Below are 22877 nucleotides of genomic sequence, written 5' to 3'. Positions count from 1 at the left end.
AAATAATAATTGGTGAAGAGGAGTCTGAACATTAAAAAAAAAAAAAAACAAAAAAACAAAAAAACAACTCATAATCCCACAGTGACAGGGGAGACTAAACCCAGAATTCCAAAATCGAGGTGGACCTGAGGCGGGATTTTGTGCTTCGCAGGTGGAGAGCACAAAATCCCGCCTCTAACTAGATTTAGTCCAATGGGATACAAGGAAAGGGGAAAGTCCCGCCTCTCAAGCAGCTACAGCCCAATGGGAGCCTTCTGGATCCGTTGGGATCCTGGGGCAGGTAAAGTGAGCTGGCCCTGAGCCCTGGCTGCGCGGGCCGCGGTCGCCAGAGACTTGGGGAGATGCGCGCCCCTGGGCCCGGTGGCGCGCCGCCCTTCGGCCTGCTACTGTGTTTGCTCGGGGTGGCTCGTTCCGGAAGCCAGGCCAGTGAGAGCGGAGGCTGAGGGTGTGCGGCCCTTGCTCGGCTTTCCAAGCCTAATGACCGCCCGTCGCTCTAACGCCCAGCCCAGCAGCCAGAGACTGCGAAACTGAGAAACAGGCCGAGTGTTTCACTCCCACAGCCGGGGGCCTGACAGTGCCTCACTGGGGCGCTGAGTTGTGAGGAGGAGTTGTGGGGGGCTCAGTTCACCCCATCCACACCCTTCCCCAAACTGTGACCTTTATGGGGCCCTTTGTGACCACCTTCTGGAGCCCAGCCAGAGAAGGCTGGGGAGATGGAGGTTGCCAAGTCTGAGAGAGGATAGGGGGTAGGATTTCCTCTGAAATCAGTTGCTTCTCATAAATAGATTACCCCGAATCCTCTCTCTCACATCTGAACCTTAAATTTAACCCCTACATTTAGTCCTACAGCATGAAGAGAAAAAATGGATTTTATATCAAACTGATTTTTGCACCCCCCACTTACTGATTACTTCCTGCTTGGGAAGAGAGTTGCAAAGGGAAATGAGGTCTGGTCTTAAAATGTGTCAGTCTGCTGAAAACTACTGAGCAGATTAGTGCAAGGAAATATTAGACATAAATGCTATTACAGCAGAATGTGTAGGGTCTTGAGGCTTCCCAAAAGAGGAGTGAATTCTACCTGTGGAGGTGCAGAAAGGCTTGAGAGGAGGTGGCTGACATTGACTGTGGATATAAGACAAACTAGAGAGGGGAAAGAGCACTCCAGGCAACTCCACAGCCAGAGTGGGGTTCTAGGAACCGCAGGTAGATCTGAAAACCAGATGGGGGGGTGGGGTGGGGATGGGAATAGAGGGTGTGGGGGGAGGGTACAGGCTCAATCAGAGCACATGGATTGTTAAAGCACTCACCCTTGCTATTGCTGTCTGGGTACTTAATAAACTTGAATCTCAGCCATATCCCTTTAGGTCTTACTTTCCTGGGTTACAGATGAGAGACGCAAGCTTAGAAGTTATGTTATTTCGTAAATTCACACTGTTGGTATGTTTGTGAGGAATGTCAGTCCAGGTCTTTCTGATTACAGATCCTAGGCAATTCCCACTTCCCCACAGGAGCCAGGGCAAGAAATTGACTGTGTTTTTGAAGAGGGGAGGTTGGAGGCCTCTCCCCAGAGGGTGGAAGCTGAAGGATCTCAGGGAAGGCAGTAAAATGATTAGATTTATATTGAAAAAGCAGCTGCTAGAGGAGAAATGGTAGCAACTGCAAGAGAAGTCCAGAGGTGAATGAGTTTCTCCAGGCAATACTCAAAAAATGCCCAGAGGGTAGGGCTTGAGGAAGTGATTCAGAAAACCTGATGTCACTGCTCAGGCACTGTAGCCAGTCATGGAGACTTGAGGAGAGGAGTCAACTCCCAAGCAGGAAAGTGACCAGAGAAAGAGAAATCCAGCCAGGGTCACAGGCTGATGAGAGAGCATCTGAGATAAGGGCTGCAAAGAGTTGGTGGATTTAGCAATTAGGAAGTGGCTGGTGACATCAGCTGTACCATGCTGAGGTGGAGGCAAAAGCAAGATATAATGAGATATGTATTTACTAAGTGGAGAAAAGCTTAGAGTAGAATCATATTTTTGTTTGCTTGTTTGTTTAAAAATATAGTAGGTTACTATATTCATGAACAGTAACCTGGAAGAACATTCACCAAGGTGACAACAGTGGTTATCTTGGGAGGAAGGGTGTTGGAGGGCCTATTACTTTCTTCATGATATAGTTGATGTTACTTTTTGATCGGGAAGACATAACCCACTAAGACATTTTGTGTATTAAAAGTGAGTGGGGCCTAAAGAAGTAGAGAAGGACAATTCATTCTGGAAGCTTGTTGGAAAAAGAAAGTGAGTCAAAAGGCAGATGTTTCTGAAAAAGGAGGCAATGATAACAGCAGCTACATTTGATTAAGAATGTTTTAAGGAGGGGCACCTGGGTGGCTCAGCTGGTTGAGCCTCTGACTCTTAATTTAGGCTCAGGTCATGATCTCATGATTTGTGAGTTCAGCCCCACATCAGGCTCACTGCTATCAGTCAGCCTGTCCGCGCAGAGCCTGCTTCAGATCCTCTGTTCCCCTCTTTCTGTCCCTCCCCTACTTGTGCTCTCCCCCCCACCAAAAAAAAAAAAAAAATTAGAAAAAAAAATGTTTTAAGGGACACCTGAGTGGCTCAGTGGGTTGGGCATCCGACTCTTGATCTCAGGGTTGCTAGAGAGTTTGGGCTCATATTGGGCCCCACACTGTGCTCTAAGCTGTATGTATTTTTTTTTAAATGTATTAAAATACCCTGCTAGGTGCTTTTTTGGGGGTAGAAGAATTATCTGGAATCCTCTAAGGCATTCTTTCCTCATTTTTATACATGAAGAAAGTAAGGCTTGGTGAGTTAAAACCTTGTCCAAGACAGTACATCTCATAAGAATTATCAATGAGGTGCTTGTTAAAAATAGATTCTTGGACTTCCTCCAAACCTCCTGAGACAGACTCTGGAGAGGAAAAGCCTGGAAAACAGAGAGCCCAGGTGATTCTTAGGTTCTAGCAACCAAGGGCTGTAGCAGCATAGGAGATGGTTTGAGGCCAGGGTAAGGGTTTAATGTGGCTGGTGGGTGGAGCAGAAGGGAGAAATGAATCTTCCCTTGACAATAGTCCCAGGAAGACTCTGGGACATGGAACAGCAGCAGGAGTACAGAGATGCTCAAATATTCCTCTTCCAAGTTGGTCAAATGAAGGCAGGGAGTAGTGGGAGATGAAGGTAGAGAAGTCAGTCTTTGAGGGGCCCTGTTTTAGCCTGCTAAGGAACTTGGAAGTCATCCTGAGGACAAAAAGGAATCCTTGAAGGAGCAGAAGAGTGGTATGCAGTAAGATATGTGTTTCCAGATAGATCACTGATTGTATCAGGAGGGCAGATTTTAAATGGTTAAGACTGGAGAGAGAGAGAGAGAGAGAGAGAGAGAGAAGCCTAGAGAAGGGAGACCAACTGGAAAGACTCTGGCTATAACCCAAACAAGCCATACTATGGGTTGGTCAGTTTGATGGGAATAGAGAAGAATGTCCAGATTCAAGAAATAGGAAGTGAGGGGCGCCTGGGTGGCTCAGTCGGTTGAGCGTCCGACTTCGGCTCAGGTCACGATCTCACGGTCCGTGAGTTCGAGCCCTCGTCAGGCTCTGGACTGATGGCTCAGAGCCTGGAGCCTGCTTCCGATTCTGTGTCTCCCTCTCTCTCTGCCCCTCCCCCATTCATGCTCTGTCTCTCTCTGTCTCAAAAATAAATAAATGTTAAAAAAAAAATTAAAAAAAAAAAGAAATAGGAAGTGAAAAATGGGCAAGGTTTGGTAATTGTTTGAAAGTAGGAGGTGTTGAGGGAGGCAGCAATCTAGGATAAGTACCCACGTAAAATACACTTGCTGATTGTTTGGGAATACCCAGTTCTGCTATAGAAGACAAGAAAACAAATAGGATGAATAGAACTTATAAGAAGTGTTGCATGTGGGTAAGTAAGTTAGTAATCTGTGAGACAGTAAAATACACTTGCTGATTGTTTGGGAATACCCAGTTCTGCTATAGAAGACAAGAAAACAAATAGGATGAATAGAACTTATAAGAAGTGTTGCATGTGGGTAAGTTAGTAATCTGTGAGACATGTTAGATGTTGACAAGTAAGTAGAATATATTTCTCTGAATTGAGATAGAAAGGGAGGGAAGACCCAAACAGGCAATCATGGTATTCATGATACTCTAAATATATGATGAATCTGAAGCACTTGATATTCAGGAGGACTCAGTTTGACAGGACAGATGCACATCGAATAACCTAGAATTCAGGCTGTACGATCCTTCCACCCAACTTGTACCCAATCCTAAATGTATTAACCTACCCCATCACTTTCCCCTTACTCCTTGCTGTGTGTTTTACATTTATCCAATAAACCATGTGAGTCAAGCATTTCAGTTTGGTCTGTGAGCCTTTTTATTCTGTGACCTGTGGGATAGCCTCTTAGTACTGCACCAGCCAGCTACCATGGCATCAAAGTAATTTCCCACACTACAACCCAGCTCTGACTTGAGTAAGTGGGTAGATTAGATGGTGATGCCACCTGCCAGGAATATAGGACGAGAGTCAGGCTGTTTTATGCTGGAGGCTAAGAATATGCTCAGTTTGAATGTGTTGAGTTTGAGGCAATGTAGGACATTAAGCCAAGATGGCCAACAGGTGGTTGGATATAATGATGTGGAGTACAAGGATTTAGATATTGGTAGTCATTACTATTTAAAGCAATGAGCTTGGATGAGATCCTGTGGAGAAACAGTTTTCCTTCCCACTCTTCACTCCCCATTCCCTTTACCCCCTCTTTCGGTGCCCTAAAAATAGTCATATAGCCTCACAGGAACCTTGTGGGGCCATCTCATGCTGATGTCTGTTGAGAGATAAACCCTTTCCACCATTTCTTTTCCCTCAGTGATGTATTCTGTGCAATAGAACTTCATTGCTTTTTCCCAGCTCAGCACTGGGTAGTTCACATAGGAATTCTCAAGTTACTTGGATGACCAGTCTTTCTTACGGTGCTGCAAGGAGGGCAGGTGGGCAGAACCCCAGGCATCTGGGTCCCAGGCCAGGGTCCAGGGGCTTGGGAGAAGCTGATTCTCACCAGAGCTCATCATTCTAAGCACCTTGTCAGCACCTTGTCATCACTCTAAGGAGCATGATGAAGCAGAACAACTAGAGCCAAGGTGATTGATTGGGGCAGGGGTGAGGTGGTGGAGAGATGTGAGGAGGGTGGGGTGGTGGTGGTGTGGCTATGATGGAAGACTCAATACAGTTCTAAAGATATGGAGCTATGCATTCATTATTGTTCAACTTTATTTATTTATTTATTTATTTATTTATTTATTTAAAGTTTATGTATTTATTTTGAGAGAAAGAGTGAGCATGAACAGGGGAGGGGCAGAGAGAGGGAGAGAGAGAGCAGAAGAGAGAGAGAATCCAAAGCAGGCTCTGTACTGTCAGGGCATAGCCCAATGCAGGGCTCAAACTCACAAACCATGAGACCATGACCTGAGCCAAGACCAAGAGTTGGATGCTTAACTGACTGAGCTATCCGGGTGCCCCCTATTTTTTTTAATTTTTAATTTTTTAAATTTTTATTTATTTTGAGAGACAGAACATGAGCAGGAGAAAGGCAGAGAGAATGAGGGAGAGACAGAATTCCAAGTTGACTCTGCACTGCCAGCACAGAGCCTGACATGGGGCTTGAACCATCAGCCATGAGATCATGACCTGAGCCGAGATCAAGAGTCTGACACCCAACCCACTGAGCCACCCAAGCACCCCTGTTCAACTATTTGTTAAGTCTGGGCACTGAATAAATATGCTGAACATCCTAGATACAGCACCTTTTCTGAGATTCCAATATTATCTCCTCCTTCTTCTGAGGGATTTTATCCCTGACTCCAAACCCGATAATGTACCCAGTGGTGCCAGAAAGACTGGATATTAGGCACTGAGTATTGGCAAAAGTAGGACATGAGTATAACATCCCTGCCCTTGCTCCAAATCCAGAATCTGGGAAATAACTGGCCTTTTTCTGACATAGTCACCTCCCTACCCTCACCAGCAGTTCATAGGAACCCTGGAGACTGGTCAGAGTCTGAAGTGAGGTATACTTCTAACTTATGTATTTTTTTTCTTTTCTTTTCCTTTTCTTTCTTTTTTTATCTAGTGAATATCTGAGGGTCTACAAGTGCTGTTCATTTTGCATTACCAATAATAAACATTACAGTAGCACCTACTAGTACTTGAATTCTTACTGATGGGTTTTACATGAACACTGGCATGAGTTCTCTCATTGGATCCTTACTTGTTAAGGTAAAGACTATTATTATCTCTAATTCCCAGATGAGGAAAGTGCTGCTTAGAGTGGCTCATTTATACTTGCCGTGGGCATCATAAGGAGCAGTAGCATTTAGATCTGAGATTTAAGCAAGATGCTGTGTTGGGCCCAGTGCAAAGTTTTCTGCCTTCAGGGAGCCTCAGTGTGGTGAGGTGTATAATGAATGAGGACTCCGTGTAGTCAGTACCATTACTGTGGCATGAGCAATGCATGCTGGGAACACAGGAGGAAGCCACTTGCTGCAAAAGACAGAGGGTGGGATGCAGCATGACTTTGCTGGGATTCATGAGAGAGAAGATATGTCTCTGAGAGTGAGTGAAGGTTAATCAGCTAGAGAAGGGAATTTTAGGCATTTTGGGAAGTGGTGGGATTGGAGGTGGAGAAAGCCACTGTTTGGCTCTCCTGTAACTTTGGAGTTCGGAGCTTTGGTATTTGAGTCACACATCCTGCAGACAATGGTAGTCTGTGAGTTAGGGAACCAGAGCATCTGGGAACACTGGCCAGGACTTCCTTCTCAGCACACTGGAGTCTTTCCACTCCAGCAAAAGCAAGTCTAGAAAAAGCAGAAGTGCAGATGGGGAGAAAGGAAAAGAGCAATCCTTCCTTTTTTTTTTTTTTCCAATGCTTATTTATTTTGAGAGACAGAGAGACACAGAAAGACAGAGGGAATTCCAAGCAGGCTTTGTGCTATTGGTCTGATGTGGGGCTTGAACTCATGAATTGTGTGATTGTGACCTGAGCCAAAATCAAGAGTCGAACGCTCAACCAGGCACCCGAAGAGAAATCCTTCCTGACCCAGAGCTGCATCTACTCACTCCAGAAATACCTGGCAGCTGGGGTGAGGCCCTGGCCTAGGATAGGAGTGATAGGTGTGCACTGATCAGTGTGTTAGGGGATGGGGGGTGCTGAGGGCACTGTGGGGAAGGGTGGGAAAGCAGGCCTTTCAGATAACCATTACTTCCATCACATTACCTGTGTGTCTTTTGAGCATAGTTCTATTGCTGATCATTTTGCTTGCCTTCTCTCATATGTACTTGGTGAACCCTTTCTCCACTTGGCCTTCAAGTTCTGAAGGACAGGGCATGACCTGGCATCGAGGATGTGTAGTACTTTGGCAAGACCAGAGGTGGCAAGTTCCCCGGTCCAGGTCTTTTGGTCTCCTTTGCCACTGCTGCTCCCTGTCCCACTAGTGTGTGTGACTATCTGTAAAGCCCCTGGAAAGGAGCTCATTGCACATGTGGGGCCCTTGGCTCCTGTCCTCTAGCAGTACTCCAACTAACCTAGTCAAGGGACAGGCTGCCTCTGAACCCTGAATCTCTGGGACCTCAAGCCACCTGTTCCCAGGGGATGGGACTGCTTGGAGCCAGAAGTCCACTGAGATGCCCTTTGACATGAGCAGAGGCTCTCCTGTCTTGGGGATCACCAAGCCAATGCTAGGTCTCTGCAGGAGACCCAGAGAGCAGGCCCAGGGAAAGGTGGAGGAGGGTTCAGCTGGTCTGTCAGTGGCCCACATGCCCTCACCTTTCAGAGCCTCCTTGTTCTAAGCTCCCGTCCCCAACACACACACAGTCTGGATCTTCTGTGGGCTCCTGCCTTCTACGATGATCATTGTGGGGGCTGCAGTGCACCTTTCTCTGGAAGAAGTGGAAGAAGGGTAGCAGGTATGCTCAGAGTATTAGAGCTGGGAGTGACCATAAGGATGTTTTGACAACCCTCTCACTGGGAGGCTGAGGCAGGGATTTAAAGAGAGCAACTGAAGGTATATGAAAAGAGAAAGAGAAGGGAGTAGGTTAGGATTTTTGTTTCCTCTCTAACTTTGGGCTTGGGTGTCTCCTTCCTAGTATACACACAAGCGTGCGCGCGCGCGCGCGCACACACACACACACACACACACACACACACACACACACGCAGCTCTGTTTTCCATGAGAAGTTTTGCCTCCTGAAGCATGTTTCTTGTAACCTCCCAAGCACTGAAAACCAAGTCCAAATTGGCCTGTCAAAATCCTCCTACATAACTCGATCAGACTTGATGGGAATACCTGCCAGATCTCCCAGGAAGGCTGCTTGGAGGTGGGAGATGGGGTGCAGAAAGGCCAGTTGCCAGCTGGCAACTCACTGAGTTCCTCCTCTCCTACTCCTCCAACCCCAATTTCTCTTCACAAGTGCACAGAGACAAATCTATATTCCCATGGCAAAGAAGTGATAAAGATGGATAGGAGGGTGTATGGGAGTGGGGCAGCAATTTTATGTTCTGGCTGGAAGGAAACGTAGAGTTCATTTAGTCCAATTCCTCTTTATTAGGTGAGGAAACTGAGGCATGGATGGAGGAGGTGCCATTGGCTGGGGAGTCAGAGCCAGGGCCAAGAACCCTGCTCTACAGACATGTAGTTTACTCCTGACTACTTCTCCCAGGCTCCCACCCCTCCCACTTTTCCCACAGACTACAACCAGCAAACAGGCTCCTCTATTTGAGGTAAGTGTCGGACTGGGGAAAAGAAGACATCAGTTTGCACACCTGGGGAGAGATTGGAGGATCACTGTGAGAAGGGCAGGTGGTGGTTTACAGCCAGGAGTGGAATATGTATACATTGAGATTAGGGAGATAATCTCTCAGAGTGGGCAAAGCCTGAACCCTCCTCTCCCCAGGCCTCCTTGCTTTCTTCTGCCTACAGACTGACAGAACCCTGATATCAAAATAAGTGGTTTGCCATGCTGGTGTAGAGCAAGTTTCCATTGGTCTCCATCTGAGCCTTTCCGCTGTTTTTCCCCCAAACAGCACCCCCATGCCCCAGCAAGGGGATGGTTAGGCTGACACCTCTTTGCAGCTACACAGCCAGCCATGCCTGAGGAGTGCTGGACCTCAACTGCCCTTCCTGAGTCTCCAGTGGTGCCCTGAAACCAGATACTTGTATTTTTCTCTGTGCAGGGCCTTGACATTGCACTATAATAAAGGTGTATGTGGAGAGTTTGTGAGCCTAGTCCTGAACTGATTTTTGGAACTTTAAGTTTTTTAGTGACTCTCTAAGATCCAGGAAAGTCAAGCCTGGTCTGATGACTCAACCTCGCTTCCTGTCTCCTCCAGGTCAACAACCCTGGGCTGCCTTGCAGACGCTGGCTGGCAGAAGGGCAGCCCCCTACCCTTCAGGATGAACAGGAGGGTGGAGAAGGGGAGGGCAACATGTCTCAGCCTGGGTCAGCCCTGAGAACCCCAGGAGGGGCTGGCTAGGACTCCAGACAAACTTAACTTGCCATTAAGGTTCTGACTCAGACTCCAGGCAAGCACAGGGCTGACCTGCAGCAGAGGTACCACCACAGGCCAACAGGGATCCCAGCACCCGCTCCTCTTCTGGTTCTCTCTCTGGAATGAGTCTCTTGCCCAGGCCAGAGACACCACCTAGAGCAGCTACAATTTGTAATCTAAAAAACAAGAGGGTGGTGTTGAGTGGGAAAATTGGGAAGGTGTTTGAGGAGTCACTGGGAAGACGGGCAGCAGGGACTCTCTGAACTCGCAAGGGGAGGGAGGTTTCTAGAGAGTGGTGAGCTGAGAAACACTGGTGTTGGGGATTTCAGCCAAGTCTCAGGACTGCCCCTCCCCCTCCTCCAGGAGGCTGTCTTCTTGGCAGACAGCAGATAGATGCATGACAAAGGTGCTGTGATGGCTCTGTCCTGGGGGTGGGGGAGATGGCTGGGGAGGGGCCCCCTTCTGTTCTAAAGCACGTCTCTCCACCCCCATCAGGCCTCTTAATCTATCTGCCTTTTGGGCAGTTAGTGGCTTAGAGGTGAATACAGTTCCGGCTCCACTGCCCTGCTGCCCTGTAGACCTGCTAACAGACCTATGGGAAGTGTTGAAATGCATGCACACAGTTAGTTGTACAAAATGTACATATAGATGGGCACATGAACAGGGTTGTGTTATATAGACTCAGTGGGGAAAAAAAGAAAACAGGCACAAAAAACTCACTGATACCAAGGTAAAGACAGCTGGCTACAGGTAGGAGGGCCCCCACTAGGACACCCAGCCCCTCAGAAGGCAGACATTGAGCCACTGACCCCAGCAAACAACCACAGACAGGGGCGAGCTGAAGAGATGCCTTAAAGTTGGCAGGGGTCAGTGTCAGTGTCCCTAGGCTCAGGATTCCGACCTTACAAGCTGCGGATAACTGATCCAGTCCCCCAATTTACCCGAGTGCCTCCACTTAGGGCAAGTTTGAGGATCCTTGAGGTTTATTCTTTTGCAAACAGAATCAAGCACCAGGCCAGCAGTGTGAGCCCTGAGGACAGTCAGGGAAGTCCAGAAAAATAGACCCTGGGGGGAGAGCTTAGGGCTGGCTTCCTGTACCCCCTCCCCAAATCGCTTTCCACCTCTTCGGCATCTTTCCACCAGCCCCACTAAACAAAGCGGATCCCTTGGCCTGGGGGTCTGGGGGAGGGGTGGATGACAAGGCTGGACGCCTGAGTCCTCCAGAGGAAGGGGAGCAGGATACCTAGGTCCCAGCGGGGGGTCCTGTCTGAGGCTCAGGCTTTGAGGGGATTGCAGGGGGATGGTGTTGCTGGAGTTCTTTTTAGCTGCTCTGAGGGGGATTCTGTGTGGGGGATTGGGGCTGGGGGTTGGGGAGCAGGAAGCTGTCCCCAGGGGAGCCATCCAGGCCCATTCAAGGGTTGAGCACTTGTTTAGGGCTAGAGCTGCCCCCTCTGGGGACTGGGATTGTCCAGCCAAGGCCATTGTCCTGCCCCCTTCCCCCAGTCCCTTCCAAGCTTCTTTGAACCTGAAGTCGGATATTTTTTTCTCCCCAGCTCTCTCCTTTGGCTTTCCCCACCCAAGGCCTGGGGCTGGAGGCCTGGGCTGGGGAGGGGGAGGAGGAAGAACAGCCAACAATGGGGCCAGATATTCGGGTCTCTGATGGGGGGGGGGTGCCAAGGAGGCTGATGAGGGGCCCCACAGTGGGGGGCCTCTGGGGTGTATGTGTCTGATCCCTCCGTCTGGACAAAGGTTAGAGAACGTGGGCCCAGTCAGTCCAGAGTCTGGCCCTTAGAAAGGGAAGTAGGGGGTCAATCCCTGGGTCTAGTAGGTAAGGGGGCTCTGGAAGGGAGGCCTTGTCTGTCAGTCTGCCGTTGGAGACGGGGTGAAATTCAGCAGGCTTGGCAGATAGGTACAGGGCATTTGTGGCTTTGGAGTGACTGAACCTGGCCAGTAATCCGGATGGGGATGTCAATTCCCCCTGGGGGAATTGGGCAAGAGGGAGGACCGCAGGGGGTGGATATTAAGGAATGGAGGGGTAGTTATGGCAGTCCTAGGCACATACACACTCAAAAATGTTTGAGGAGCTGAGAGGATGGCTGTGCACCAGGGAGGAGAGGGCGTCAGTGTCTCTGAAGAGGGGTCAAGCACCTGGGCTCCTGAAGAACCGAGAGGAAGTGTCCAAGTCACCCAGACAGTTCTGAGGTGTGCAGAGCCCCAGAGGGGGCAGGCAGCCTGTTGCGGGTTGGAAGTGAAGGTCCGAATGAGGGGCCTGCATCAAGGGTCTGGGGCCTTGAGAGGCGCCTAGCTGGAGCTCCCTGGCTTTCCTACCCCCGCCACAGACCACCGCCACCATCAGGCAAACACCCTTCGCCTCAGTTTCTCCCACCCCCACCGCCCTCACCTCCACCCATCCAGGGGGCGGGGCCAGAGGTCAAGGCTAGTGGGTGGGATTGGGGAGGGAGAGAGGTGTTGAGCAGTGCCTCGGAGAGCCCTCATTTTTCCAGGCCCCCGGCTTGGGGCGCCTCCGTTCCCCATGGCGGGACACCTGGCTTCCGACTTGGCCTTCTCGCCCCCGCCAGGCGGTGGAGGCGATGCGCCGGGAGGGCCGGAGCCCGGCTGGGTTGACCCTCGGACCTGGCTGAGCTTCCAAGGCCCTCCCGGCGGGTCAGGAATCGGGCCGGGGGTTGGGCCGGGCGCTGAGGTGTGGGGGATTCCCCCGTGCCCCCCGCCGTATGAGTTCTGCGGGGGGATGACGTACTGTGGGCCTCAGGTTGGAGTGGGGCTGGTGCCCCAAGGCGGCCTGGAGACCTCTCAGCCAGAGGGCGAAAGGGGAGCCGGGGTGGAGAGCAACTCCGAGGGGGCCTCCCCTGAGCCCTGCGCTGCCCCACCTGGGGCTGTGAAGCCGGACAAGGAGAAGCTGGAGCAAAACACCGAGGAGGCGAGTGAGCTGAAACAGGGCCAGAGGGGGTGGCTGGGCTGGCAGGGGGCGGCCAGGGAGGGGGTGGTGGCTGCCTAGGCCTGGAACCCAAGAGGGCAGCAGGCAGAGGCGATGCCCCAGGCAAAGAGGGCTGTGTGGCCTGAGAGCAAGGGCACGGTGGGAACCAGAAGCCAGAATTCAGAGAGAAGGGGCAGGTGAGGGCAGGGCAGCCCCAGGGAGTCGGAAGCTGCCCCAGGCTGGCCTTGCTTCCCGCCCGGCCCTTGTCAAGTAGCACCTTTCCACATCCTAGGCCTGGCCTGACCAGGGTCCGATCACTCATTTATTACCAGCCCAGCACTAGGCCCAGCTTGGGGTTTGAGTCCCTTCTCCCACCCTTAGCCCTTCTTGAAAATTTGATCCTTACGAGACTCAGGATCTTGGCCTTAGGGTTAAGTGTGGCCTGAGGGCAAAAACAGTGCTTATCCCAGGGTTATTGTTCCTGAAAGTCTAGGGTGTGACTGATTTCTGATAGAAGCTCCTGTTTGTGCTGTGTGTGTGGACGTGTGGGGTTGGGTTTACCTCCCGTCAAGTTTAGGGCTTGTCTTCCCTTGACCTCTGCCTCGGGGCCAGTGAGTCACCATTATGCAAAGTGCACACCCTGGCACCCCCTTGGTGGAAGAAGTCCTCCAGGCCATCACCCAAATTTAGGGTCTGCTGAGGGATTGAAAGACTTCTGGGTCCAGCCCTGCTAAGGACTAGTAAGGATGTATCTTCCAGTCCTCCCAAGAGACAAGTGTAAGCAATTAGAGATCAAGTACTAAGCCTTTAGACCTCACCAAAGGAGGTGTGAGCGGGTCAGCCGACCGAGTGGCCCTCGACTTTGTAGGAGGTGACTGCTGAGCCTTGAATAATAATGGCTGCCAATTGTGGTCCATTTCCTAAGTGCCTGGCTGTGTGCTCAGTTTCTACATCATTATCTCATTAAACCACCACAAAATCTCCCAGGGAGGTATTATTAGCCTATTTCACGGGTCTTAACTACTAAATGATGAAGCTAAGGTCTGAATTGGGGTTACTTTATTTCAATCCTCAAAGTAGGATTTGGAAAAGCTATTATGGGAAGCTGAGAACATTTATAGGTCTGAAGCAGGGACTGAGCAGAAGTTGGGAATGGAAGTTAGCCTATTTGAATATGTGATTGATCAGCCTTGGAATGCTTCCCTCAAAGTTTCTAGGACTGCACAAAGGTTTAGCCCTCTTGGCCACTTGCCTTCATTGGAGTGCCCCAGGGCTCAGTCCATCACCCTCTGCTCTATCTACCTTTCCTTCCTCTCATCCACTCTCAAGCTCAAATGCCTGTGGAGAGGACTACCACATTTTGTGTCTCCTGCTGGGATGGCTGCATGAAATGCTTCACCCCATCCATCACCCAGTAGCTCAAGGCCCCAACCGGTCATCCTCATTCCTTTCACATTCTACATCCCATCTTTTCAAAGCACAGCTATCTTCACCTTGGAAATACACCCTGAAGCAATCACTACCCCCTGGTCCCAGCCACCACCATCTATGTGGGGGTTACTGCGGTTGTTACAAGTCATACCCTCATTTCCTCCTTAGTATGTTGTCAACATGTCAACTGAAGGGAGCATTTTATCTTTTTTATTTCCTTTAAGTTTTATTTATATATTTTGAGAGAGAGACTATGAGCACAGGGGTGGGGCAGGGGTGGTGGTTCAGAGAGAATCCCAAGCAGGCTCCGTGCTGTCAGCAAAGATCTCACGAATCCTGGGATCACAAACTGAGTCAAAACCAAGAGTCAGATGCTTAACTGACTGAGCCACCCGGGTGCCTCTGGAGTAAAAATTTTTTTTTTTTGTTTATTTTTTTAAATATTTCTTTGAGAGAAAGAGAGAGTGTGCGTGCATGACCAGGGGAGGAGCAGGGAGAAAGGAAGAGAGAATCCCAAGCAGGCTCCACACTGTCCATGCAGAGCCCGATGAGGTGCTCAGTCCACCAACCGTGAGATCATGACCTGAGCCAAACTAAAGAATCTGACGCTAAACAGATTGAGCCACCCAGGCACTCCTGAAGTGAACATTTTATTTTTTTTTTAATTTTTTTTAATGTTTATTTATTTTTGAGACAGAGAGAGACAGCATGAATGGGGGAGGGTCAGAGAGAGAGGGAGACACAGAATCTGAAGCAGGCTCCAGGCTCTGAGCTGAGTACAGAGCCCGACGCGGGGCTCGAACTCACGGACCATGAGATCATGACCTGAGCCGAAGTCGGACGCTCAACCAACTGAGCCACCCAGGCGCCCCTGAAGTGAACATTTTAAAATCAGATATTTTACTCTACAAATCCATTCAGCAGCTCTCCGTTTCACTCGCTGACTGCAGCATCCACAAGATCTGCCCTGCTCATCCCTTTGACTTTGTGAGCTCCTCCCCTCTTCTCTTTCTTGCATCTTTCACCCTGCTCCAGCCACACAGGCCTTGCCACTGCAGGGCCTTTCCACTGGGATCTTTCCCTTTGCTCAAGCATCATTTTCTCTTATTTAAAACTGTCACCATCCTCATAGTCTCCCACCCTGCTGTACTCTAATCCTTCACCCTGCTGCATTTTTTCCATGGTGCTTCTACCATAGTAACATGCTGAATACTTATTTGTGTCTCCATGTTACAATGGAAGCCCCCTGAGGCTTTTTGTCTAGTTTGGGTAGCCTTTGGTTAATAGAAAGTGTGCAGTAAATCTATTGAATTAATCAATGAGAATCCCTGTATGTCACAAAAAGATACAGTAAAAATAAGGGATAATCAGATTTTTTAAAATGAGCACCAAGTCTACCCGTCACTTAATTCATACCTTTTTTGACACCTTTTCTGTAGTGTGTGTGTGTAGGTGCATGCCATGTCATACCCTGGGAGGAGGCTGGGGGAGAGCATATTGAGAATTAGAGACATGTGCCCTTTACTTTTCCAGTCTCAACTGCCTCAAACTGGCATAATAATTGGGTCAAAAAGCTTTTGTGGGAATGAAATGAGCTAAGAGGCAGTAGCTCCCTTCATATAACCTGACAGGTATTCATTCTCATGGAGGCCAGGGCCTGCCTTTCCATCTATGCAGGAATGGTGCTCTGCATCTACCCGATGTGTTACCTTCTGGGGTGAATGATGTTCGTAGATAGGCTATTTCTAGATATTTGGTGGGCAGTCTGGATGCAGATACTCCCACAGACCATTCCTTGGGGCTATAGCCAGGTTCTTGGGGCCCAGGTGGGAAGGGGGATCGACAACTGGTGTGTTTATGTTCTTACATGTCCTCTTCCTTTATGAATGCAGTCCCAGGACATCAAAGCTCTGCAGAAAGACCTGGAACAATTTGCCAAACTCCTGAAGCAGAAGAGGATCACCCTGGGATATACTCAGGCCGATGTGGGGCTCACCCTGGGGGTTCTCTTTGGTGGGTCTCCCTCAGCCTGTCCTGACACAGAACACAGGGACCACATCTCCCCTGGAAGAACATGCCTGAACTTGGGGCTTTTCTTCCTACCAGGGAAGCAAAGGAAGGGTATTTCAGGAGCGGACTCTATCCCCACACATGAAGAGGGTAGAGAGGAAGGGGGAAAAAGTACCTGGACCTTGATTTTCCTCTGGGAAGAAGTGTGACCCTGGTGTGGGATCTCGGGAAGGCAGGAAAAGGTGGGGAGGCCCTGGGTCTTGGGGTCACACAGGTACTGCCTTCTGCCTCACCTTGCTTCTCTCTCCACTGGCTTCCCCAGGGAAGGTGTTCAGCCAAACAACCATCTGCCGTTTTGAGGCTTTGCAGCTCAGTTTCAAGAACATGTGTAAGCTGCGACCCCTGCTGCAGAAGTGGGTGGAGGAAGCTGACAACAACGAAAATCTGCAGGAGGTGAGGGGGGCAGGGATGCTCAGGGGTCTGCTGAGCCTTATCCTGGTTTTCAATGCTTCCACCCATGGCTTCCAGCTCTCCTTCCTGGGGCAATGGTCCTCAGTGGGATGGAGTGGAATTCCTCAGTTCTGGAAGGAGGTCCAGAGTCATCCGTCTAAACCCACCCTTCCAGGATTCTCTCCATACCATCTGCTACAGGTGACCTGTCCAGGCACTGCCCCCTTAGCAATTTGCTCTTGAGTCACTGACTTCCTGGTGCTCTGCAGGCTCAAAGTCTGCCATTCCATCTTCCTCCCTTGTCACTCTCTCTCCACCTCACCAGATATGCAAAGCAGAGACACTTGTGCAGGCCCGAAAGAGAAAGCGAACAAGTATCGAGAACCGAGTGAGAGGCAACCTGGAGAACATGTTCCTGCAGTGCCCGAAACCCACCCTGCAGCAGATCAGCCACATTGCCCAGCAGCTCGGGCTGGAGAAGGATGTGAGTGCCCAGTCCTTATGTGGTCCATCTCCTCCCCAGTCACCATCTCCCTTTCCCTGGCTCTGGCTCTTGTCTTCAAACCACTCTAGATCTGTTGGCTTTGGGCCAAATGACTAAGCAAAGCTAGCCCCACTTCCTGGAGTTCATGATTGATTGTCACTCTACCTTGTATCTTTCATCCCAGGTGGTCCGAGTGTGGTTCTGCAATCGTCGCCAGAAGGGCAAACGATCAAGCAGTGACTATTCGCAACGAGAGGATTTTGAGGCTGCTGGGTCCCCTTTCTCAGGGGCACCAGTATCCTTTCCTCTGGCACCAGGGCCCCATTTTGGTACCCCAGGCTATGGAAGCCCTCACTTCACTACACTGTACTCCTCAGTCCCTTTCCCTGAGGGTGAAGCCTTTCCCTCTGTGTCTGTTACCACTCTGGGCTCTCCCATGCATTCAAACTGAGGTGCCAACCCTTCCCAGGAATGGGGGCCAGAGAAAGGGGGAGAGCTAGGGAAAGAGAACCTGGGGTTTGTACCAGGGCTTTGGGATTAAGTTCTTCATTTCACTAAGAAAGGATTTGGGAACACAAAGGGTGTGGGGGCAGGGAGTTTGGGGGGGTACTGGTTAGAGGGAAGGTGAAGTTCAAGGATGCTCTTGTTTTTAATCCCCACATCACTCATCACTTTCTTAAATAAAGAAGCCTGGGACACAGTAGGTGGATACTTTTGTCTTTGGTTTGTCCTCCTTTGATTAGAAGAGGAGCTGGGGATACCCAATAGTTAGTTAGGTATTAGCTCTCCGACCCCAATGACCCTGAAACCAAGGTTCCATTTAAACTGCTCAGTCACACAGTATCTGTGGGAAAGCCAGTACTGGAATCCATTTATTTGTAGAAAGTCCCTATAGGTATGAACTAGTTCTTGAGAGCCTGTGACTTGGAGTCCTGGGGAAATTTGAGTGGAATACCTTATTTTTATAGCCCATTCCCTATTAGGAGCTGACTTTTTTTTTTTTTTTTTTTTTTTTTTTTTTGCTTTCCCCACTTTCTACTCTGGAAGTATCCTTAGTGGCGTTACACCAAGGAATTATCTTTAAATACTTTCTTTCTGTATATTGTCCCAAGTAAAAACTCCATCATGTGCTTTGTTGATACCAAAGTCCATTTGGTTTCCACTTAAGATTTTGGCCTACTTTGTCCATGAGTGACTCCCCAAATCCCATGTTTTTGTCCTGGCTCTGCCATTACTTAATTGGGGTAATTGGGGCCCTTGCTTGGAGCTGTTTCCTTCATGTTAAAACAAAAACAAAAACAAAAAAAACCCTTGGGTTGGTAAATCTAAGGGATAGAAAGGAATGGACATAAAAGATTGCAATAGGTCAAGATGGGACTTTTCCTAATAAGAGCTACAGAAACCCCATTTTGACAGTATCTTGGCTTGGTGTAAGGCTCATGAAAGGGAATCTGTTTATTATACTATACGTTATTATACTATACGTGGGTTAAGCTGATCTACACTGGATCAGGTCAGCATCCACTCAAGCTGGTGTACCAGGTTTTCTCTTTTCCATGGTCATACTTGTGAAACTTGTAAAGGTTCTGCCATCATGAACTTGACCAAACCATCCACCTATTTTAATGGCAGTGGATCTGTTTTCCTTTAATCTAAAAACCTTAATTACTTTTTCTCTAGTCTCCCACCTCCAGCCCATTCCATATCAAGTGAGCGGGTTCATATTTCTCTGCTTTATCTACTCATCTCTCTTCTAAGAGTCTGAATTAGTTTTTCAGACCATATCATTCTCAAGAACTGGAAAGCAAGGAGTATCAGACCTGCAAAAAGAATAGGTATCTAAGAGTGAATGAAGCTAATTCTTTATTTGGAAATAGAAGCAAAGCTCTGAAAAGCCAGGTAATGATCATGGTCAGTGGCAATGGTTTACCCACAATGTGAAAGTTTTGGGGCTGTGCCCTAGGTTTTCCCAGAATGCCTTATAATGCCATCCCAAAACATTAAGCATTCACTCATTCCAAGTCTGAGGCTTTTATCTTCTCAGGCATGGCATCTGCAACTGATGGGTACTCTGACCACAGATATTCTAGTGCCTATGACAACAAGAACCTATAGCTTGTAACGGAATTTCCAGCTTGCTGGCAACTTCTCAGAGGCAACAAAGATCTTTGGCAGGAAACCATCTCTTCTGTCCCCTTGGCCATGAGGGCCAGCTTCAGGCCTTGGCTCCATATCCATAGCAATGGGCACTTCCCCTATAGTTATTCCCTCCTGGGGAGGCAAGGAAAGAAGGGGACATTTTTTAAGACCCATTGGTGCCCCACTGTGTCCACCCAAGGCCTGGAGGTACCAGCTCTCTGTCGTCTTGGTGCCTTGTTGGTGGGCCTTATGTCTGGATGCCTACACGACACTCTGGGCACCGGAAGTCAGCCTCCCTAGCAGCCTGGATGCTGCAGCCAACACAGGCCACATGGAACCAGACATCACAACCATCACACTGAACCCAGGCAACTGTTTCTTCTTCAGGCAGGCAGCAACAAGGGGCTGCACAGGGCTCTCCGCCCCCAACTGCTGGGGGAGCCCTGGGCGTGTTCACTGGGTGCTTCCGAGGACGTCCACGTCGATTTCTGAACAAAGTGACACAAAAGCCAGGGTCACTGGAAACCTGTAGAAGCCTAGAACTTGCCCCTGGATGATCACAATGAATTTACACTAACAGTGAACTTGAACAGTAGAGCTGACTCAGGTCCTGCTGTTCAACATCTGTCTTATCTCTGTTCACCTCCCATCCCCATCCCCAATCCTATGCCCAGAGCAGAGGGCCACCTCCCAGCCTGGGGGTCTAAAAAGGAACCAAAGGGAGTTTACAAATTGAGAAAGATCTCTCCACTTACCCACCAGGTGTCCGTGGGGGTGTCTCGACACAGAGCTTCTTCCTGGGCTCTATAAAGACCGATGGAGGGCCCTCGGGCATCTCTCCCTCATCATCCAACTCTGCCAACACTCGATGAGCCGATTTCCTCCGATTTCTTGGGGGTGGGGCAGAAGGGGTGGCCCCCACCTCTCTAGGGGGAGTGGGAACAGGCACGCTCTGTTGCCCACTCCCAGTCCGGGAGAAGGTGAGGGGCTGGGGCCTGAGCTTGCTAAGACTGCCAATGGAATTGAGGATCAGTGTGGCTTTCGGGGCAGGGGAAAGGGTGCTGAGAGGGCGCTGTGGGGCCCCCTGTGGGGGCAGCATAGGCCGGAAACAAGCTCTGGTTCCCTCTTCGCCACTGGACCGCGGGATGGTAATGGCTGCAAAATCTTGAGGTTTGACTCGGACTTGCTGAAACATGAAGTAGAACTCCGAAGGGCTGGTTCCTGGGGACCCTTCAGGACCAAAGGTCACAAGGTCCCCATCACTCAACTCCAGTCTGTGACCCCTTGGGAGTCGGATATTATTGACCAAAGTCCCTGTTGATGGAGGGCACCAGACAGATACAGAGAATGACAAAAACAGAAATGACCAGAGTCAGGACTGGAGAAATCTGGCCTCCTTTGGTTTTTTGGGGAACATGAGGGAGAACATGACATCTGTCATCAAATTCTCACATTTGAAGTCCCTCAGCAGGTGACATCAGATATTAAGCTCCTTGTGAGAGGAGGACAAGTTTATTTTACTTATGCCCTCTCGCAGGGCACATGGAGGAAATGGACTCCTTCCTTCACTCTGCTGAGGTCCCACTGGAGTCCCATTCTCAGACATACTGTCACCCCAGCTCCAACACAAAAATAGTTATTGGCATACCTCAGACTATCTGGGTTGAGATCTTGGCTCCACCCTTCCCAGCTATGTTACCTGGACAAGTTAACCTCTTTACGCCTCATTTTCCTTGTCTGTAAAATGGGGATGATATTAGTGCTCACCTATATTTAACGCACCTGAATAGTGCCTGGCTCATACAGTAAGCACTAAGTAAATGTTGGCTACTACAGTTATCTAATCTCCGTAACACTCCTACAACAGACCTTACTTACAAAGCCTTACATTTTACCTAGGAGGAAACTGAGACCCAGAGAGGTAAAGTGACAGGCCTGAGTTTTCACCAGGGGACAGTGGCAAAACCCAGGCCTCTTGAGGCTGACTGCATGCAATTGCCTGCAAGTCAGGGAGTAAGACATATGCTCTGCTCACTAAAACATAATTCAACATGTCATAACTGCCTTAAGACAAGAACAAGGTGTCTCAGCCAATTTAGAAACTGAGTCAAGTCTGAGCTTGGCCCCCAATGGTCCCAGAACATTTCCACTGTGGTACTTCCCTAATGATGGCCCAGGCCCTGGATCTACCCAGCCCCTGTTTGGATGGTTCCAGCTAGTCAGGGACCATTGAGGGCCAACACTGCAGAGAGATTCTGACATTGCACACCTTTAGTGGGAAGACACAGGTCTGGACTACAACTGTCCATCCAACCTGATAGGGAGTTTGGGAGGCAGGCAGGATCACTGTGGAGCCCCTTAATCATTCCAGCCCAGAACTGCAACTGCCCAGGAGCAAGACTGCCCGCTCACTGCTCACCTTGGCTGCTGTGATCTTCCAGGCTGACCTTCCAATCATCACCCCGGCGCTCTGCGTGCAGCTCCGCATGGACTCCAGAGATGAGGCCAGGCTCCTGCTGGGGCTGCAGGGCCACATCACACAGATCGGCCCTACAACCCAAGCGATAGGTGCAGCCAGCCCCGCTAGGGGGGTGGAAGGTGTAGAGATCACCACCCCTGCCGCCCCCTATGCGCAGCAGCTGGAAGCAGGGCAGCATGGGCGGTGCCCCCCCCTGCACCACCTCTTCCACTTCAGGAGTCCATCACCTTTCCCACTCCTGAGCCATGCACGGTGGCCTAAGTTCTGGGCTGATGGCTTACTTTCTGTCTGATGCAAATTTGAGCTGTGCTTTGTGCAACTCTGAGCACAGGCCTGAGTTTTCAGGGGTCTGTGGCAAAACTCAGAAGAGAACCCAGACCGGCATAGTGCAAATTCAGAGTGCAAAGAGCCTAGGCATGCGATGCAAACAAAATTGTCTGGCAAGCAGTTTTGCAACTGAAAATTTCAGGGAAGGTCCCAGTGCAACGCAAAAACGAACACGTCCTATGGCACTTTAGTTGAACCGGATCTTCAGGCCACAGAATATTCGGGGAGACTCAATCTGTGCAAGGCAACAATACATTAGGCAACTTCCAGAAAAATGCAAACTGTAGATGTGTGTATAGGGATTCCTGCTTCTGTACAATACTAACTTGTCACCTCAGTGTTCTTTGGAGAAAAGAAGCTTTTTCCTGTCAGACTTATCCAAAGAGAGTAACCCTTCTTTCTGCTCGCCCGCACCTCGCTCTTCAGGCCAATGCCTCGCTCTACCTGGTTATCTTGAACCCCAGTGGGAAGTGAATCCACTGTCGTCCCCCAAAAGGCAGTGAAAAGGGTCCCTACGTTCTCTAACAAAGCAGACCTAAACCCTGGCGGCTTCCCAGCTTCTCCGGCTGGGATAAAAACAAGGGAAAGAGCTTCCCGAGATCATGCAAGGCAAATCCAGCCTTTTCCCTCCCCTGCCCAGCCCAGTTTCCGATCTACCGCGGTGCAGTCTCCAAGTAGTCTCCTCTCCAGGCAGTGCCAGACTGTGCGGCGACCCCGGACCCCTCCGGCTGGGGCCCGGAGCTGGCGCTACTGCCGCTGTTTGACAGCGAGGAAGCCGGGGTCGAGAGGGGCGCGGTCTTCGCGCGCGGGCAGCACCCGCCTAGCCTTCGGAATTCCCGGGCCTGAACTCCGCGCCGAGCGAACCCGCCCCCCATGCCACTCCTGATTGGCCAGCTCATTTGTCCTCTTCCCCTCCATTGGGCGGCGTGCTGGGAGTGTCCCTGATCTCCCGCCTTCCGCTTTTTCTGATTAGTTCACAAATTTTCCCGGGTTCCCGGAGTTGGGAGGAGCCGCCAGGGCGCGGAGACATCCCCCAACGCTTTAATTGTGTCCGGCTTTA

The 22877-nt window shown here is 49.9% G+C and overlaps 2 protein-coding genes across 5 annotated transcripts; one reads left to right on the top strand and one right to left on the bottom strand.

Annotated features, from left to right (window-relative positions):
- Nucleotides 1-12095: 12095 nt before the first annotated feature.
- Nucleotides 12096-17561, top strand: POU5F1 (POU class 5 homeobox 1). Its single transcript, XM_060614503.2, has 5 exons — nt 12096-12500; nt 15821-15941; nt 16261-16391; nt 16714-16872; nt 17057-17561. The coding sequence occupies exons 1-5, from the start codon at nt 12096-12098 to the stop codon at nt 17321-17323; spliced, it is 1083 nt and encodes a 360-aa protein (XP_060470486.1). The 3' UTR covers nt 17324-17561.
- Nucleotides 17562-18718: 1157 nt separating this feature from the next.
- Nucleotides 18719-22861, bottom strand: TCF19 (transcription factor 19). 4 transcript variants are annotated; one of them, XM_060615053.2, is made up of 4 exons: nt 22475-22738; nt 21431-22052; nt 19767-20325; nt 18719-19499 (listed from the first exon to the last, which is right to left on the bottom strand). In XM_060615053.2, the coding sequence occupies exons 2-4, from the start codon at nt 21666-21668 to the stop codon at nt 19259-19261; spliced, it is 1038 nt and encodes a 345-aa protein (XP_060471036.1). In that variant the 5' UTR covers nt 21669-22052; nt 22475-22738; the 3' UTR covers nt 18719-19258. The 4 variants fall into 4 exon arrangements, with proteins under 4 accessions (XP_060471036.1, XP_078302854.1, XP_078302852.1 ...); XM_078446728.2 differs by having other exon boundaries at nt 18719-19143; nt 21431-22860; XM_078446726.1 differs by having other exon boundaries at nt 21431-22738.
- Nucleotides 22862-22877: the final 16 nt, after the last annotated feature.

Source organism: Panthera onca, chromosome B2 (assembly GCF_046562875.1).
Source record: "Panthera onca isolate mPanOnc1 chromosome B2, mPanOnc1 haplotype 2, whole genome shotgun sequence".
Lineage (NCBI taxonomy): Eukaryota > Metazoa > Chordata > Mammalia > Carnivora > Felidae > Panthera > Panthera onca.
The sequence above is the reverse complement of the archived record's forward strand: the minus strand, read 5'-3'. Positions and strand labels throughout refer to the sequence as shown.